We start from the raw sequence: 20,009 nt of genomic DNA on the forward strand, positions 1-20,009 counted from the left end.
TTAACTTTTCAAAACCAATATAAAGGAATTGGCACTGATACAATTTTTATAATACACTGATGTTACCCTAAAGCTTTTAATCTTATTCATATATAAAGCCCAGAAAGAGTAATTTACTTTAAAATAGTTATAATTTTGTGGGTTACTAACCCTGATACACAATATTGTGACACTATTTGAGAACGAGGGGCGGCCATTTTGTCCGTCAGCTTTGGTTCGATTTTTACGAAATTCGAACTCAACCATTCTTAGGGTGTAACGGTGATATATATTGTAACGTGTTTTTAAATCGGATAAAAATTGTGACCTTTATGGGGTCCACAAGCTAAAAACGCGATTTTTCGTAAAATCAGGGGCCATAATTCAGGAAGTTATGGTCCGATATGCGCAAATATCGAAAGGAACCGAGATCTGTGGATTATAAACATATGTTTCAAGTTTAAACCAAATCGGATAAAAATTGTGACCTCTACAGTGTTCACATTCTAAAAACGTGATTTTTCGTACAATCGGGGGCCATAATCCATGAAGTTAGAGTCCGATACATGCCAATATGGAAAGGAACCGAGATCTTAGGGTGATAAACCTATATTTCAAGTTTCATTGAAATCGGATAAAAATTGTCACCTGCAGAGTGTTCACAAACAATTGTGGACGGACTGATGAACAGGGGCGACGACAATGTACGTCCACATGAATATGTGGGCGTATAAAAATATAAAACATCACAATACGTGTAGGTTTAGAGTCACACTCAACAGAGTTTGGAATGGCCATATACTGATTTCCGTGATTGGTGCATGCCATTCATTCATTGCAGTGACATAGAGAGAGAGAGAGAAATGGGGTTTAACGTCCACTCCACTCGACACAAACTAGGTCATTTCGGGACTAACATATGGCTTAATTTTATTTACATAATTCGCTTGCGCGTACGGGTCTTTAGCAGTGAGAGGAAACCGGAGGACCCGGAGAAAACCCACGAGGTTGGACAGGCGACCCTACTCCTTGCCACGTACAACCGGGGATTTGAAACCACGCCGGCTGACTCAATGACAGACTTTATGATACAGCGCGCGCACGCTAACCATTCAGCCATCCAACCCCCCCATTGCAGTGAAATAAAAATTGAACATACATGTATATATTTTGGATCTTATATCCCATAAAGATAGATTTTGGTTGTTGTATCTGTTATAAACTTGTCTATTACGTTGGTCAGACATTAAATTCTTTCACTGGTGTTTGTCGATTCAAGTGGGTTCAAATCAGCAGAGCTGAAAATGTTTAGTCAATTTGGACAAGTTTGTTCGTATATTGTAAACAATGACACGCAATTAATTCATTTTGCTGTCACAGGTCACATGGTTTTGATGAGTCATTACACCATAGGCTTATGCATGCCATATCGGTTTTCACTGAACCTGGGGCCACTCTAGTATTTTAGTTGATAGCCTAGTGTCCTGACAAAAGGCAAACAAAAAAATTCCTATAATTTAAAAGTAAGGTGCCCTCTGTGGTAAGCCAGATTGCAGAAATTGGTGTCACATAAATTTTAAACTAATATTAAAGGAGTCAACCCTTCCCCACAAACAAATTTGGCAGTTCAATACCCCACAAAGCAGAACTTATAAGGTGTATTTGGTCTGGTGTGAAAAGAACAAAGTGACATGATAAATCTACAGAATCACAGCTTGAGCTGAAAATAAATTTATTTCTATTTTATAATGGTATAACAAAAGTTAACTAATAGTTACATAACAAAGTTATCAGCAGTCAACAATACAGTAACAACACAATTACAGGAGAGTCAGGGTTTTTGTTGTTTTTGGTTTTTTTTTGGGGGGGGGGGGTATAAGTGAAACTTTATATAATTAAAGACAGTAACCATGAAGGGGTAAATAGCACAGTAGTTCCTCCTCTTTGCATTACTTGTTTATCACTTCTGTTCTACCTAGTACAACCCAGGTTTTCATAAAATGCAGCCAGGTATGGGGCTGCCAATGGTCATCGACAATCATTAATAATTACTGCATGCAACCATTTAATTGCGATTTTAGATACCGTTTCCCCCACTTTTTATTACAAGAATTTCAATTTGTGACTATCAAGAAAATCTGATTCTGATAATGACCTATGGTCATGTGTTATAATATCTAAAGTAGTAAATGTCCATGAACAGACATCTGTTTACATTGACAGCAATAGATATCCTCTTGAAACTCAAGTTGGGTAACTTATCGACTTTGTGAGTAGGATTGTTTTGTATTTGTTATATGTTGTGAGGTCCTTATCCCTAAATTTTAATATAAATTTCTGTACCTATTGGATGTTCCATATTATCATACATGATCACATTTGTTGATTACAGCTTTGACCAATATGCTCATCTAGAATGTTTCAGGTTCAATTTGTCTTTTTAACTAAAACCCCAACAAACTATTTTGATATTTATAATATGAAGTGCCGTGATTTTGATTCCCCACATGTATGTTACAAGGAGAGGGTCGCCTGTCCAACCTTGTAGGTTTTCTCTGGGACCTCCAGTTTCCTCCCACTGCTAAAGACCCCTACACGCAAGCAAATTATTGAAATAAAATTGAACCATGTGTTGGTCCCAAAATGACCTAGTTTGTGTTGAGTGGAGGTTAAACCAAGAGATGGATAGACAACAAGCTAAAAACAAAAATGATTTTTTGAACAATCAGGGGCCATAATCCAGAAAATTATGGTCTGAAATGCACAAATATCAAAAGGGACTGAGATCTTTGGAATATAAAGATATGTTTTAAGTTTTATCAAAATCGGATAAAATTGTGACCTCTAGAGGGTCCTTAACCTTTGTATTACATATTTATACACAATTTCCATACAAAGAACGGCCATTTTGTCGGTCAGTTTAATTTCGATTTCCCCGAAATTCCAATTCAACCTTCATTATGGTGGAATGGTGATATATCTAAATGGTTTTTAGAAAATTGTGACCTCTAGAGAATCCACAAGCTAAAAATGCGATTTTTCGACAAATCAGGGGCCAGAATCCAGGAAGTTACATTCGGATATGTGTGATTATCAAAAGGAACCAAGATCTTTATGATAAAAACACATATTTAAAGTTTCATCCAAATCGGATAAAAACTGTAGCCTCTAGAGGGCCCACAACCTTGATATACCATATTTTTACACTATTTGCGTACAAAAGGCCGCCATATGTTCATCAGTTTTTTCTGATTTTCTTGAAATTCAAACTCAACCATCATTAGTGTATAAATGTTATATATTCACACATTTTTTTAAATTGGATAATAATTGTGACCTGTAGAGGGACAACAAGCTAAAAACGTGATTTTTCTTAGAGTCAAAATTAAGGGCCATAATTCAGGTAGTTATGATCCGATATGCGCAAATATCAAAAGGAACCAAGATCTTTGGGTTATAAACATGCATTGCAAGTTTCATCAAAATCCAATCAAAATTGTGACCTCTAGAGTGTCCACAAGCTAAAAACGTGATTTTTTGTACAAACAGGGGCCACAATCCATGAAGTTATGGTCCGATACATGCCAATATCAAAAGGAACCGAGATCTGTGGGAGATAAACCTATATTTCAAGTTTCTTCAAAATCGGATAAAAATTGTGACCTGTAGAGTGTCCACAAACAAATTGTGGATGGACGAATCAGGGACGTCCGGACAGACAGAGGGGAATGACAATATACGTCCACATGAAGATGTGGGCGTATAAAAACAGGTCATGTTGTCCATTTGAAGTGAAACAGGATTATCTGAGAACCAGAATACATTTTTTAAATGGCCTTATCCAAACTATCAATCTTCATCAGTTAGTTTGGCAAATCCACATTCCTTATATTCTTTGGAGAGAGAGAGAAATGGGGTTTAACGTCCACTCCACTCGACACAAACTAGGTCATTTCGGGACTAACATATGGTTTAATTTTATTTCAATAATTCGCTGGCGCGTAGGGGTCTTTAGCAGTGGGAGGAAACCGGAGGACCAGGAGAAAACCCACGAGGTTGGACAGGCGACCCTACTCCTTGTCACGTACAACCAGGGATTCGAAACCACGCCAGTCAACTCAATGACAGACTTTATGATACAGAGCGCGCACGCTAACCATTCAGCCATCCAACCCCCCTATATTCTTTGGTTAATCTTCATCAGTTAGTTTGCCAAATCCACATTCCATATTCTATAGTTAATTATAATTTCTTGTTTATGTTTTTTCTTAGTCGATTATTTTTATTCTAGTTTTAATTGTTATTTACAATAAAATAATTAAAATATTTGTACATGTTACAATTTTATCTAAAACATTTGCCATTCTAAATTAGCAGTTGAGAAGTATATATATATTTCAAATGATACCACTTGATATACATGGAAATAAATTAAAAGATAGGCTACCAGTAAACCAGCCTTTTCATAATACTAGTCATATTAAAGTTAATTAATTTGCAAGAAATGTGCCATTTAATATTGATCTTGAAAATTATAAACTATGTGCTTCAATTTTGTATGAAATTGACCTCATGAAAACTATCCATATTGTAAAAGATTATTTCAATACATTTATCAAATTTTTGGTAAAAATTTCCCAACATGCCAGATCTAAAGAATGTAAATTATAAATAAATATATATTAAAGTACATTGTACTGGATTAAGCTCTCTTGATATTGGACTATACATGTTAAGGTACTCAGATTGAGCTCTCTTGATATCACATAAATTCTTAGATACAATTAATAATCATGGAACAATACAGTAAAACTGTATATGGCATCTCAAACACGGCAGATGTTCTGTGCCGTTAACAAATTTCTCGTTACACTCTGGAAGGTAATCAACCGACTATAAATTAATCACACAAATATTAAATGTGGGTATAATGTACATGTAGAAATTGAAGCTGCATTTAATATATACACACAATTCTCAAGCATGTTAGCAATATGACAAGATTTAATAAATTTGTCATGACAGGTACATTTTGGTTTACCATATAGAATGACAGGAAAGATAAGATCTTTGTATGATCTACTTCTTCTACCGGGTATCATTTCAGACAGCACACATAATACTTATGTTCATTTAAATACAAATTAAATTAAAGAACGATACATGAATAATGGTCATAGGAACTTTATTTCTTAAAAATTTAGGTCATTATCACGTTAATATCACTATTTAACTTTTCAAAACCAATATAAAGGAATTGGCACTGATACAATTTTTATAATACACTGATGTTACCCTAAAGCTTTTAATCTTATTCATATATAAAGCCCAGAAAGAGTAATTTACTTTAAAATAGTTATAATTTTGTGGGTTACTAAAGCAGGTGAACTTCAAATATAAAATGAGTTAACAATAGAAACACTGAAGTAGGATGTTATCTTTTTCACCACACTTTAAAATCCAAGAAACTGTTCTCAGACTTCTTTCACCATTCATAGTTTTGTTAAGGGCTTGGTAAGCATAGTTTTTGATCCAGTGTTTGAATTTGGATTTAATATCAATGGATGAGTTTGGAAATAAGAAATTAACTTCTCTACAGATGGGAATATCTGAAAAGACAAAATAAAAAATTCTAAGAGCACACCGCATTAACGTGGTACATTCTTGATGGTCTTATTGCCCTTTAAAGAAGCTATACATAAACCTCTAGTACAATATAACTGATTAGAAATTACAATAAAAATTTTAAATATTGAATGTAAATCTGTTTATATTGCATCAATATATATATTCTTCAACCACCTTTAATCCCTTAAAAGCTTTAGCTCCTTTAATAAACTGCATATATCCGAAGAATCAAAATTTGAAGCCATAGGTTTGGGATGGGAAACTTTAATCAGTGAAAGTTCAGTAGGTCCAGTGGCATATCTACGGTATGGCAGGTAGGGCACATGCCCTGGGTGCCACTGAAAGGTACTGACTGAAAGACCATTTTCCTGCGTAAGCTAGCAGTTTGTATTTGAGAGCCTCCAAGGCATGGGTTCCATGTCAGCCGTATATGCTGGTCGGGACCGAGGGCTTTTGAAAATGACCAAAACTGGATCAGACCCGTAGGTCATTTTGCGTGCCAGAAAAGTAAGATTTTGTGCTAAATCATAAAATCCCCAGACACGACGAAACTCTGCGTGTGTCGTGATGTAAACTGTCGGGTATGATAAAATTAACAGTGTTCAGTAGTCCACGAATGGAAACCACTGCCAATTAATTATCCTTGTGTTATTGCTCTAATCACAATCAACGGAGGATTAACATCAAATAGATTAAAAGCTTAATATTTAATCAATTAAATTAGCCGTGTTTTGCTTTATAATATATATAGTACTGTGTGATCATTCTTACAACTCTGTGATCTTGCTCTTCTGAGTGTAGAAAGAGAAGTAAGGAAAGTGCAATTGTAATTTCCATGCATGTGGTGCCATATTGTGTGGGTTCAAAGATTAATGAAATGGATGTCAGATTCCAGTGCTTGCCATAGGCACTATTTTCAGCAGATACGTGTTTTGTTATTATCGTAGCAACGGTACTGGACAGATAAGACTCAGTCTCAATTATCCATTCTTTTGTTAAATCTTTAAATCTTGTGGACGTTCTAATCTGTTACAATCTCTGCCATCCGATGGTGTAGAGAGTTAATTATGGGCTTGTCATGTTAATACATGTCTAATAAAAACCTGTAATAAGCAGATTTAGCTCTTACATAATGCATCTTTAATAGATTTCTTTTGTGTCTAATGCCAACTTTAAGTTTATTTCCAACATGAAATCAAATCAAGATACTAACCAATCCATTTCGTTTAAGACTTGAATCTTTTCCCAACCCAAACTGGTGATCATCTTCTTGTCTTCGAATAGGAAAGTTATAAGTCCTACCTCCATAATATACCATTAGCGTGTAAGGATGAACTAATCCTCCACGTAAACTTTTTCTAACTAAATACATCCCATTCTGAAAAATAAACAAAATGATGCATTCAGCTCATGGATGTAGAATAGAACCAGTGAGAACTTTGTGCAAGATAGTCTGCCAGGCAATGAAACAAACGCCAACATCAGCTAAGTTGTCTAAGATATCCATAAATTTTGTCGCATTGTAAATCTTTAAGTAAACAAAACCACAATCTGTATATTTTAAGTAGTGCATTGACCAGATCCTATGACATAATCAAGGACAATAACTCAAGTAATTAGCAAAAATTATTGTAATTGTTATTGATCTCTGTAACTGAATCGAAGATTTTTAACTTACTTTTGTGATTAAACAACATTAATTAAAGAAGATTATTGAGATTAAATAGGATTCCAGGTTTCAACAATACAAATAAATGTTGAGCAGATCGAATCATAACTTAACTTTAGAAGCAATTACCGGTAACAGAAATTATTGGTAAAAGAAATAATTGGTAAAAGAAATTATTGAAATGCTAAAAGGCTTCTTCGTTTCACTAATTTGAATAAAGTATATTTCAAACAGATCAAACTTCCATATGTTTTGATGGGGGACCTTTAGATTGGATGTTGTCAAAAGTCCTTCAGACTTGACGTTGTTAATCATAAAGTCCTTCAGACCTTGGTTATTATAGCTCATGTCTTACTTGCACTATATAATATATGAGATAAAATTTATTGTATAAGCCGAACATATATACTTACTACTTTCTCTTCTTTAAGTCTAAGTTCTGCTAGCCCCCTGTCGCTTTCACTGTGATACCAATTATAGCTATATAAAGCTTCCTATAATATAAACCAACAAATGCTGTCATGCAAAATAGGGTACATTGTGGGGCTAAACCAAATATCCTGAGACGCAATCCAGAAAGTCAACAACCATTCCTTTTCCATCCCTTATTTGTATTTGGGGTTTGGGCTCTATATTAGCCCTAAACGAACTGTGTAGCACGGCAGCAAAATATTGAGATACTGCATCAGTATTTGGTTATATTTAGTTTCAAAACTATCAGATTTCACCTGTACATGTTCAAATATTTCAATAAAAAGATGTACACATTCTTTTAGATAGTGTCATTTCATTACTATAAGCATGCTTGTTCCTTGTTCAAATTTATCATGTTTCAATGTCTTGTCTTTACCAATAAAACTGCTTATCTCTGTTTCGACTAAGCAGGAAAAGCTCATCAGCGAACTTAGTCAAGGTATTGATGTAATGAAACTTTGTGTTCTAAATTCCTAGTCAGTCAAATTGCTTATCTGTGTTTAGTCTAAACAGAAAATACTCATCATGGAACTCAGTCTAGACATTCACATAACATACATCTACGTTTGAACATTCTACCTCGATTCAATGCAAAGCTATTGTGTTCCAAAGTTTTGACCAATGAAATTGCTTATTTCTTCTAGCCTAAGCATACAATGTTCATCATCGACTGCAGTCAATTAGGCATTTACAAAATAATAATAATAATAATAATAATCTTCTATTTATGTAGCATGATAATACTAAAACAGAAGTTTCTATTGCACTTTCAAGTTTTCTCTATTGAACTATGGAAACGCTTCTGTAAACAAGAACATGTTTAGCTGAGGTTTAAATGCATTTGAGGAGTCAATGGTTCTAATGTATGGTAATTTCATAAGAGGGGGCAGAGAATGAGAAAAATCTTTTTGCAATTTCAAGATTCACCGATGGTTGATACAGAAATTGTTTATCTGTGGATCTAAGAGTTCTTTGGGATTTATATGGAGTGATCAGATCTTTGAAATATTTTGGTGATTGATCATTTAAGGCCTTGCAAATCAACAGAACAACTACACCAAGTTTGAACCTTCTAGCTCAATTAAAAGCGGAGTTTTTGTGTTCCATAAGGTGTGACAGACTGCCAGACAAGATAAAACAGACCCATTTTAATAGTCTCCTGCTTTCTTCAAAAGGAGTGGGGAAACAAACAAACAAAATACATGTATATGAAATTCTCTATATACCAGTAAACAAAGATAAGTGTAATAGCAGTGTGAATTGACAAAGATTTAAGATTAGTTAAGTAGCAACTAGGTCTAGGTAACTTCAAGAATTTTACTCTTTTAGAACTAGTTGACTCTTTCAAGAGGCCTAATAAGCCCAATATTTTAAAAATACCAACCAGTTCATCATCTTGACCATTTGATGTGGCACCTTGACTTTCTACAATGAAAAAAAACCCCAATACACATTATAATTGAGGCCCTGATCTTGCAATAAAAGTAGCAGTAACATTATTGTTATTAATTCATGAAGCAAATAAACTTTGCATGGATTAGAAATACACCACATTACAGTCAGCTTACTGTTGCTTACCAGTGTCACTCTCTTAATAGAGCACCTCACAATTTTTTATTCAATCATTATTCCCTTGTCAGTCATACATTGAACATAGAGTTGTTTATTCATGCATTTTTTATAAATTGTACAAATAGTTCTTAATTTAATGAATTATCTTCAATATAAACAAGAACTGGGGTTTGATTAGTGCATGTATATGTGACAGTCAATGTCTACAATCAGGCAATGTGTACAATGCCTGAAATATACCAGTCAATGTGTACATTGCCGGGTTAGGTTTAGGTTTAGGGTTAGGGTAAGGGTTGGGGTGGGGGTTAGGGTTAGGGTTACAAAGGCATTGTACACATTGCCTGATTGTAGACATTGACTGTAACATATATAAGCATTAGGGGTTGTCATACATCAACTTCTAGTAACACTCCCCATCATGTAGGGTCCAGTCTTTCCAGTTTTGCAAAATGCTTTCAAGGACTTTGTCCTGTTCACAAGATCTCAAATGGAGAGACAACCAGAGGTGTTATTTTGTACTGGGGACTAGGTTGTTCCATACTGTCCTATCCTGAACTAGATTGTTCTATCTTGGAGACTAGATTGTTTTAACCTGGGACTATGTTGTTCTAGACTGTACTACCCTAAACTAATTTGTTGTATCTTGGGGACATGCTGTATGATTCTGAGGACTACACTGTTCTACTCCCAGGACTAAACTGTCCTATCCTGGAACTAGATAGTTTTGGGGACTAGACTGTCCTATCCTGGGAATAGGTTGTTATATACATGGAAATAGAATGTTTATCATGGAACTAGATTTTTCTATTCTGGGGACTACATTGTCCTATCCTGGGGACCAGATTATCCTATTGTTGCACTAGATTGTTCTTTGTTCTACCCTCATAACCAGCACTGTTCTATCATGGGAACCAGATTGTTCAGTCTTGTGAATAGATTGTCCTATCCTGGAACTAGATTGTTCTACCATGGGAACTAGATTGTCCCATCATGGGAACCAGTTTAACTTATCTAGTCTATCGCATGTTGGCTTCAATCTGCAGATCCCAACACCCCCATCATAGCGAGATCCTGGTCTACCTGTTTGTCTTTGACCAGGTACTGGTGGTAAAGAACCTCTGGATATTTTTCTTATTGTGTCTGAAGTTTTCCTCTGGACATCTTGAGAATTTTTCCTCTGGACATCTTGAGAATTTTTCCTCTGGACATCTTTAGAATTTTTCCTCTGGCCAACATCAGAAGTTTTTCTTTGTGAATCTGATGTTTTTCTGTTGGGGGTTGGTGGTAATTGATCTGGGACTGTAATTCATACATGTATTAAATGTCTTTTTACCAGATGATGAATTAATTATGAATTTAATAACCAATCCAAGCATTATAAAGCTATTAGTAGAGTAAGCAAGGGTTTTCTTAGTTTTTAGTTGAAGTTTAGATGATTATTACATTAGCATTTATATTGGACTGGAAAATATTGGATTGTAAGATTCAAATGTACATCAATACTTACTGACTGGGACGGGTGGTAAAGATGGGCGCCTGGCTTGACTTGTTGGTGGAATCGGGGGTGCAAGAATATCAGGAGCTTGTTCAGGTTCTAAAAAATTATTTTAACTGTCATTAAGTTATACTATGCAATGCAGGAGTACCGGAAACAAAAGAGTGTTGTGGTGTGGGGTAGAATAATAAATAAATATAGCATCCTTTAAAATCCCACTAGTGTTTCCAAACATTATTCGTAGCTGCAGTGGCTCACTGAGTAGGGTTCTGGCCCACTAACCAGGAGGTCTGAGGTTAGATAAAGGGTGGAAATACTGTAGAAAGTAATGAAATGAAATGAAATGAAATGGGGTTAAACGTCCTACTGTTCTGCTCCTAAACTGGGCTAATGAAGACGGGCATATGCCATACAGTGTGCTATGAGGGAAATTTGCCCGGGCAGTGGCGCTACGGCCTACTCTTATATCGAATTCAAACTACCAAGGGATCTTTTACGTGCACACCAATATGTACACGGGCCTCGGTTTTTCGTCCATCCGAACGACTAGACAGCTGTCCTTGTCAGGTCCTCCGTCCTGCATCACTGACAAGGGGAAACCATGCCGGAAAATCTGGATGAACTTTCTCGGCCAATGCAGGGATCGAACACCCGACCTCCAGGCTAGCGAGCCAGCGTCTTACCCACTTAGCCAATAAAGTAATAACTTGCCCAATATGGATATTTGACCACATCTGTGGACAATAGAGAGGAAATGGCATAAGAAACTGAAGTGAACAAGGCAACAGTGAGGCTAATAGCCATCGATTTAAACCCAAAGTAAATAGAGGATATTTATTAATTACTATCTCATTTATCATTTACTTATCACTTTGCATAACCCAAGCAGAAAATGTACACCAAGTTTCATCACTCTCACGCAAATAGGAGTATAGTTATCATGATCCAATGTATTGACAAATAAAACTGCTTATCCCTGCTGAGCCTAAGTACACCAAGTTTGAACATTCTAGCTCAATCAGAAGTTATTTTGTTTCCCAAACAATGTGACAGACAGGCAGAAGGACAGACGGACCCATTTTAACAATTGGAAAGTATTTTTATATTTTTAATTATGGAACAAAGCTAGGTAGAAACATGCTTTTATTACTTCAAAACTTCATACTTTTAACTTCCTTTTATACAGCTTACCCAATAAATTAATATACAAATTACAAAAAGTTCAAAACACCACTGCATGACTTATTACCCTCACATAAAGGCATGATCATATTACTCCCATACTTAAACAACGTCATCCGCTATCGTATTCAATTTAAGATTCTTTTAACTGCCTATAAATGTTTCCATGGCTTAGCCCCATCTTATTTATGTCATCTACTTGAAAAACAAACAAATGCTTGTAGTCTCTGTGGTTCAAATGACATCTATCGTCTCAAATCAGGTTGTGCTAGAAGGGTTACATGTGGTGAAAGATCATTTTCATTTTTAGGCACAAACCTGTGGTGGAATGATTTAAATCCCTCTGGTTCTGATACTGATATTCATTCCAGCTCCTCAGTACAATCATTAAAATGTGCTCTTAAAACTTATTTATTCAAAAAAGCTTTTATTTAGATATATACTCTTCATTCAAAAAAACTGCAGAAATGCACTGGTGTTTTTATTAGAGGTAACCAGTGTATGTTAATAACAGGCCAATTGCCTGACGGCCCCATTTCACTTGCAAAGAGATACACCGTCAAAAGTGAATATGGACGTTTTTGATTTTTGTCTTAAAGATACATTATGGGAGATTCAATAACGAGTTGGCAGTTTTACTATATTAGTTAAAAACTAGATAATGTAAAGGCAATTTGCTGAAACTTTCATTCAAAGTGATCCACTATGAACCGAGAACAAAGCGATCGAATTTCCGCCTAGCCTTGATCATCATTACTAAAGTCTGTACGATAAACAGCATAGTCTCAATTATCCATTTAATCGTTAAATCGTGAAGGAAAGTTATGCAGTAAATCGGCTCACAATCCACTAAAGATCGCAGGCTAGCGATGCCATCTAGAGTTGATTATGGTCTGGATAGGTTAATTAATGTCTAATTAATAATTTCAGGCCTAAAGAAAGACCTGCGATAGACAGATTTAGCTCTTGCATAATGTATGTTTAATAATGAGTAATTGCGCCACCAATCCTCAGACATTCAGCAATTCGTCGTGGCATGCTCCTAATCAACCTTCCAATCACGATTTGGGGCAATCTGACCCACTCCTCTCGCAGTGCCACGGACAATTCTCGCAGTGTTTTCGGTTGACGTTAACGTCAACGAACACGTGTCCTGATCAAATTAAACGTAACACACTAAAGCAAAGATACGCTAAACAGTAAATCTTATCAAGAACTGATAGAAAAGCAAACATGGATAGGATAAACCAGAAAGCGGCAGTTTTCATCAACCCTTCCTTGAAGTGTCAAATTTGACAATGAACCCCTCCCACGTGTATGGACCTATTGGGTGTCCCACATGCAGCTCAGTGGTTCTAATAATAATAATAATGCTATCCTCTTTAGAACATATTTAGTGACACAGGGGTTCGAGGAGAAGGACATCCAGGCTAACTATCAAACAACCACTAAAGAAATAATTATTCCTTTGGGGTTGGGTGGCCAAATGGTTTAACGTATGCACTTTAGATCATAATGCCTGTCAATGAGTCAAGTGGAGTGGTTTCGATTCCCCGCTTGTACATGAAACCTTCTAGGTTTTCTCTGGGCCCTCTGGTTTCCTCCCACGACTAAAGACCTGTACGCGCAAGCGAATTATTGAATTAAAATTGAACCATAGTAGTCACGAAATGACATACGTCTCGAAATGTCCATGCGTTAAGACCATCCTGATTGAACCCACAAATATTTCATGCAAATTAAACAAATGTGTACACAGACTTAGTGAAAAAGAAAGAAATGGGGTTTAATGTCCACTCAAGATTGTAATATTGAGGAAATCGGAGTACCGGGTATCACAAATCCAATATTGTATTTCTACATACCTTCAGGTTCGATGTACACTTGCTTAAAAATAAAATTATCAATTGAATTCATCAATAAACTTATTCATTTCTTAATTCATAACCAACAATTAATGTCAAAATATACATTTTGCCTATATAGGTCACCTTTACTTTATTTCAAACTAAAATTTATTAATATAAGGAACATCTTGTCTTTAAAAAATAAAGTGGTATATTTAATAACACCATCATATTTAAAAAAGTATAAATATGTTAGAAAAACATACTTCTTGAACTACAGGTGGTTGAAACTTTATATAACCTCCTTCTAAAAACATGGAAATAAGTACCAGTAAATTAAAATTATAAAAAAACAATGAAATTCAGGCAAACAATTTTACTATTTCCAGTTACTGTAACCGACTACGTATACAGAAATAAGTACCAGTAAATTACCAGCGGCTGCCAGGCAGGATACGCCAACATTTTCGAGAGATGGATAGAGAACAAGCTAAAATGGAAGTGAATTTCCTACAATCAAGGCCCATAATTCAGAAAATAACGATTCGATAAGCGCAAATATCAAAAGGAGCCAAGATATTTGTGTTATAAACTTACATTTCAAGTTTCAACAAAATCGGATAAAAATTGTGACCTCTATAGGGTCCACAACCTTGATATACCATATTTTTACGCTATTTGAGAACGAAGGGCGGCCATTTTGTCTGTCAGTTTTGGGCAGATTTTCACGAAATTCGAACTCAACCATCCTTAGGGTGTAACGGTGATATAATAATACGATTTTTTAAATCGGATAAAAATTATGACCTCTATAGGGCCCACAAGCTAAAAACGCGATTTTTTGTACAATCAGGGGCCATAATTCAGGAAGTTACGGTCCAGTATACGCGAATATCAAAAGGAACCGAGATCTTTGGGTTATAAACTTACATTTCAAGTTTCAACAAAATCGGATAAAAATTGTGACCTCTATAGGGTCCACAACCTTGATATACCATATTTTTACACTATTTGAGAACGAAGGGCGGCCATTTTGTCTGTCAGTTTTGGGCCGATTTTCACGAAATTCGAACTCAGTCGTCCTTAGGGTATAACGGTGATATAATGATACGTTTTTTTTAAATCGGATAAAAATTATGACCTCTATAGGGTCCAAAAGCTAAAAACGTGATTTTTCGTGCAATCAGGGGCCATAATTCAGGAAGTTACGTTACGATATGTGCGAATATCGAAAGGAACTAAAATCTTTGGGTTATTAGCATACATTTCAAGTTAGAACCAAATCGGATAAAAATTGTGGCCTCTACAGTGTTCACAAGCTAAAAACGTGATTTTTCGTACAATCAGGGGCCATAATCCATGAAGTTACAGTCCGATACATGCCAATATCGAAAGGAACCGAGATCTTAGGGTGATAAACCTATATTTCAAGTTTCATTGAAATCGGATAAAAATTGTGACCCGTAGACTGTTCACAAACAATCATGGACAGACGTCGACAATATACGTCCACATGAAAATGTGGGCGTATAAAAATTAAGGAAACATAACATGAAATTCAGGCAAGCAATTTTTACTATTTCCAGTTACTGTCACCAATTATGTATGCAGAAATAAATACCAGTAATTTTAAATTAAAGAAAACATTCTTTGTGCCATAACATGAAATTCAGGCAAACAAGAGAGTCTAGTACCCAGAACAAAATTTGCAGCGGATGTTAAACCCCATTTTTTTCTCTGTCACTGTCTCTGTCTCTGTGTCTCTGTGTCTCTCTCTCTCTACATCTATGAACAAACCAACAGCTTAGCCTACATAGAAAACAGTCATCTGCACAAACTCAGTCAAGACGTTCTCCGAAGTTTGAACTTTCTACCTCATTTAGAAGCAGAGTTCTAATCTAATGTCTCGACCAATGAAATTGCTTTCCTCTGCTCAGCCCAAGAAGAATATGATCATCATGGAACTAATCCAAGGCTTGCACTTAATGAACAACTATGTCAATTAGTAGCTGAATTATTGTGTCCAAAAAGGCGTGAGGGATGAACAGACGGACGTAGAGACAGACAAGACAACTTTGACAAGAGAAGAAAAACAGAAATATACTCATTTTAATTTTGTAATCTATGTCATGGAGAAAGTAGGTAGATTTTTCAATCCTCTAACTGACAGTCTTGAAAGATCTGAACCAAAACAATCAATTGTTAACTTACCTTGTTCTGGCAGCTGAAACAATTTTTAAAATGACAATTAATAAAAGAGTATTATCATTTACCTGTAAAATTCAAATAGACACAAAAAATCTTCAAATAGTTTTCGTGGTTCACTATGATGCAGTGTCTGAATTTTGATAGGGTTCATCCTTGTGTTTCTTTTATGACTTAAGAGTCTTGATGCCTCATTGCATTTTCGCTAAAATATCATATTTCTGACAGCTTAATTGCTACGTACTCAGATTGATTATTTAACGCTTAATTAAGAAAACAAAATCTATTGTAAGTTGGTAAACATTGAACAGAATTAAACCATCATTGGACTGATATTCCAACTTCAGATTAATCTTTCACAATATTATACTGTAAAACATGAAATTATTGCGAGCATGAAATTATTGCGAAAATTGCGAGCGAGGCCCTCTCGCAATAATTTCATGTTCGCATTAATTTCGTGAAAATTCGTTAAAATGTCGGCCATATTGAATTATTCCCCCTTCATTACTCTTCACAAGAAAGAGTCCAATAAGTACCAATATTAACTTGGGGCGTAAAGGAAATAAAAATAAATACCAGTATCATATGTGTTTATTATATTTTATAATGTATATATCAATAACAATTATCATCATACATCAAGTTTATTTTATAAGAATGTCCAACAACCCCGCTTTTTTCCAGCCAAGTAAAACTGTGTCTTTTCTTTCTTTAATCTTAAAGAGTCCACCTGGTGTGAAAATGCTTCATTGTTGACAGCTTTAGGTCTACAGTCTTCGTATTATCCTTGGCAATTTGCTCTGCATACCACTCTGTAAACTGGTCCTTCATTATTGTTTTAAAATCACCGTTAACACTTAAATCCATAGGCTGAAGTTCTCCAGTGCACCCCGCAGACACAAACACATGCTCTATTCGGGCATTGGTAAGAGTGTCAATCACCGATTCACACCTATGAGCACGAAATACATCATATATAACTAACGCCCTTTGTCTGACAGGTAAATCCATTTGATCCTTTATTTCATCTATTGAAGGAATAAGCACCTTTTCAACGTATTCCAGCATGCTCTCTTCATTACTCCAATGGTTTTCTGTGTGGGCAATATTCCACAATGTTTTTCCCTTGTATATTAACTGTGGTGGAAGTAAGCAGCCACTGGTGGAGCATCCAAGTAGAGCCGTTATTTCTCTTTTATCTTCCAATCCAATTATTGAAACCTGTCGTGACCCTTGGGCAGCTAATGTCCAGTTTGACACAGGAACCACTTTTAATCCAGTCTGATCGAATTTAAAAATAAGTTCATTCGGAATGTTGTGCTGTTCTTTTATTTCCGTTACAATCCGTAAAAAGTTAGCTTTATGAGAATCAAAATCGTGAGGTAATTTTCGAGCTGCGATCGTTCCTTTGCATTTCATGAAACCTATCCGTTGTAAAAATGACTGAGCCCATGACTTAATAATGTTCAAACTTCCACCGTTTTCAGCTAAATTCCATTTATTCTTTCTTTTCACTATTCCCCTTGCCGTCGCGATTACAATTGCACTATTCACAATACCCCCAGCTTCTCTAATCAACTTGATATGTTTCGACATTTCGTTATCTAAATCTCCAAGTAGGAGGGGCCTACCCCGTTTCTCATTTTCAATAACGGTTAAACTTTCTTGCGGCCTTGGAATTTCCATATTCTGTTGCATATTTTGCAATTTTCGCCCGCAATTCAGGTGTATACATATTGTTTTCGGCCTTCCGTTAACACCGCGTTCAGTTATTGAATCTTTCGATGAGTTAACACTTCAACAATCTCACTATTTGCGGCAGTAATATTGTCACGCTCCTCAACAATGCTTGCATTATTGGGATTTGGCAAGCCGAGAATTTCCTCAGTAAAACAATTCACATTTTGTTTCGTTTTAGTTACAAATTTAAACATCGCCATTTTGAAAGTAATAAAAATGTCGCATGTGATGTGTTTTATAGTTGTTCGTCAGCTTGGAGTTAATCAAGGGATTTAATTTAATAATAATTATTTTAAAATTGAGTTTGATAACAGGTATTTAATTTTCTTTGATCTGTTGAATACAGGCTCAAAGCCATAATCCTCAATAGTTGTTTATTTACTGTTACTAATGATCACCAATCAACCGATGTTTTGAAGAGCCGACTGTCACCTCAAAATTAACAATCAACCACATTTTATAGACAAATTTACTAAAAAAAATTATTTAAATTCGCAATAATTTCATGTGCAATAATTTTTTCCCCACTATAGAAATTCGCAATAATTTCATGTCGCAATTATGTTTCACCACCCCAACTCGCAATAATTTCATGTCGCAATAATTTCATGTTTTACAGTAGTTTGCAAGGGATTCCCATAGCAGTATATTGAGACTTTAAGAAAAGAAATTCCCGACACTCAGATGTGTAGATGATTATCAACTGCCAAATTCACCAAAGAACAATCAGAAATGTGGGCATATAAAAGGACATTCTTTTTACTGACTAATAACTGAAACCTAAGCCAATGTAAACTTGGTGTTCCTAAAATATCTTTGCTTAATAGAAATCAGTATTCAGACTTGCCAAAAGATAAGTTTTAAATCATTTATTTACTTACCTTCTGTTGTTGAGAAATCTGTTTATCATTTATATATATGTCCTGTGGTGGCTAACAAAAATACAAATTGATGCATTTAAAACAAACATGTGAACTAAAGGACAACATTTTGAATTATCCTGTTAGCATTTAAGATCCAAAAATTCAGGAATGTTTAATAGAGTATCTCTTATGACGATGAGAAATTGAATGGTCAGTTTATTTTTGTTGACAATTGATATTTTAGTCATTACCTCATCTTCGTTAGGAATAGGAGGGGGTGGTCGTCTTTTGATTTGTTGTGGTGCTGAAGCATCTGGATCCTCATATACTGCCTGAATGGGTGATGGTGATCTATCTGCAATACATGAAAATATTGTGTCATGGAGAAAATAAGATTTGCTTATTAAGCATATGTGGGTGGTGTAGCTCAATCAGAGACCCAAACATTGTGCAACATTTCAATGTATTCCAACTTCTCAAGTAAATTTTCAATGACTGGTTGTCCATTTACAGAAATTATATTACAGAACCATAATGCATGCTTACAGTGGCTTGCCGACTATAGTACTGGCTCACTGACCTGGATGTCCCATGTTTTATCTGGGTGTTGGGTGAAAAAGTTACTGAGGATTTTTCAGCCTGGTTTTCCTTTTTCAGTGGTGAAGGATTGAGTCACATATAAATTCAGCAGAAGGTTTACCAATGAGTTGTGGCTACAACTTCATAACACACTTTCTTCTGAAACTGAATTTACTGGTGCCTCACATGATTTCTCAAACTAGCCCTTGGTACAATTGATCCAATTACCCATGTGAGTTTGTGCAATAATTCTAACATACATTGTAAAATGTCCTTACTTTTTGGTGTACTTGGACCTTTTGTTTTGCGCGCTCCTTTGTTTTTACCAGTATCTGCGGAAAGAAAGGAAATAAAATGTTTGGCAAATTCATAATATCATACCACAAACTACTGTAGTTTGTTTCCATCATTCAAGATAATCGAACGTTTTTTAAATCGGATAATAATTGCGACCTCTAGAGGGACCACAAGCTAAAAATGTGATTTTCCACACAATCAGGGGTCATAATTCAGGAAGTTACTATCCGATATGCACAAATATCGACAAAAACCAAGATCATTGGGTTATAAACATGCATTTCTAGTTTCATCGAAATAGATGAAAATTGTGACCTCTAGAGTGTCCCCAAGCTAAAAACATGATTTTTCTAAAAAAATCAGGGGCCAGAATCCATGAAGTTATTGTCCGATACATGCCAATATCCCAAGGAACCAAAATTTTTGGGAGATAGATCTATATTTCAAGTTTCGTCAAAATCGGATAAAAATTGTGA

General features: G+C 35.4%; 1 protein-coding gene across 6 annotated transcripts in view; it reads right to left on the reverse strand.

The window, feature by feature from the left end:
• Positions 1 to 1,694: 1,694 nt before the first annotated feature.
• LOC126815557 (uncharacterized) overlaps positions 1,695 to 20,009 on the reverse strand; it is a 51,508-nt gene continuing 33,193 nt past the window's right edge. For 5 of the 6 annotated variants that reach the window (XR_008787458.1, XM_050541265.2, XM_050541261.2 and 2 more), the window contains 12 exons: positions 19,515 to 19,568; positions 18,909 to 19,012; positions 18,676 to 18,726; positions 16,058 to 16,070; positions 14,113 to 14,153; positions 13,865 to 13,886; positions 10,830 to 10,916; positions 10,403 to 10,621; positions 9,135 to 9,175; positions 7,690 to 7,770; positions 6,821 to 6,985; positions 1,695 to 5,588 (listed from right to left, as the gene is read on the reverse strand). Coding sequence is in view for 5 of the 6 variants with exons in the window: in XM_050541265.2 (XP_050397222.2) it covers positions 5,472 to 5,588; positions 6,821 to 6,985; positions 7,690 to 7,770; positions 9,135 to 9,175; positions 10,403 to 10,621; positions 10,830 to 10,916; positions 13,865 to 13,886; positions 14,113 to 14,153; positions 16,058 to 16,070; positions 18,676 to 18,726; positions 18,909 to 19,012; positions 19,515 to 19,568 (995 nt within the window). In the remaining variant the exon portion in view is untranslated. The remainder of the gene's footprint in view (positions 5,589 to 6,820; positions 6,986 to 7,689; positions 7,771 to 9,134; positions 9,176 to 10,402; positions 10,622 to 10,829; positions 10,917 to 13,864; positions 13,887 to 14,112; positions 14,154 to 16,057; positions 16,071 to 18,675; positions 18,727 to 18,908; positions 19,013 to 19,514; positions 19,569 to 20,009) is intronic. The other variant, XM_050541264.2, reaches the window with a different exon arrangement.

The sequence above is a fragment of the Patella vulgata genome, chromosome 3, assembly GCF_932274485.2.
Source record: "Patella vulgata chromosome 3, xgPatVulg1.2, whole genome shotgun sequence".
NCBI lineage: Eukaryota > Metazoa > Mollusca > Gastropoda > Patellidae > Patella > Patella vulgata.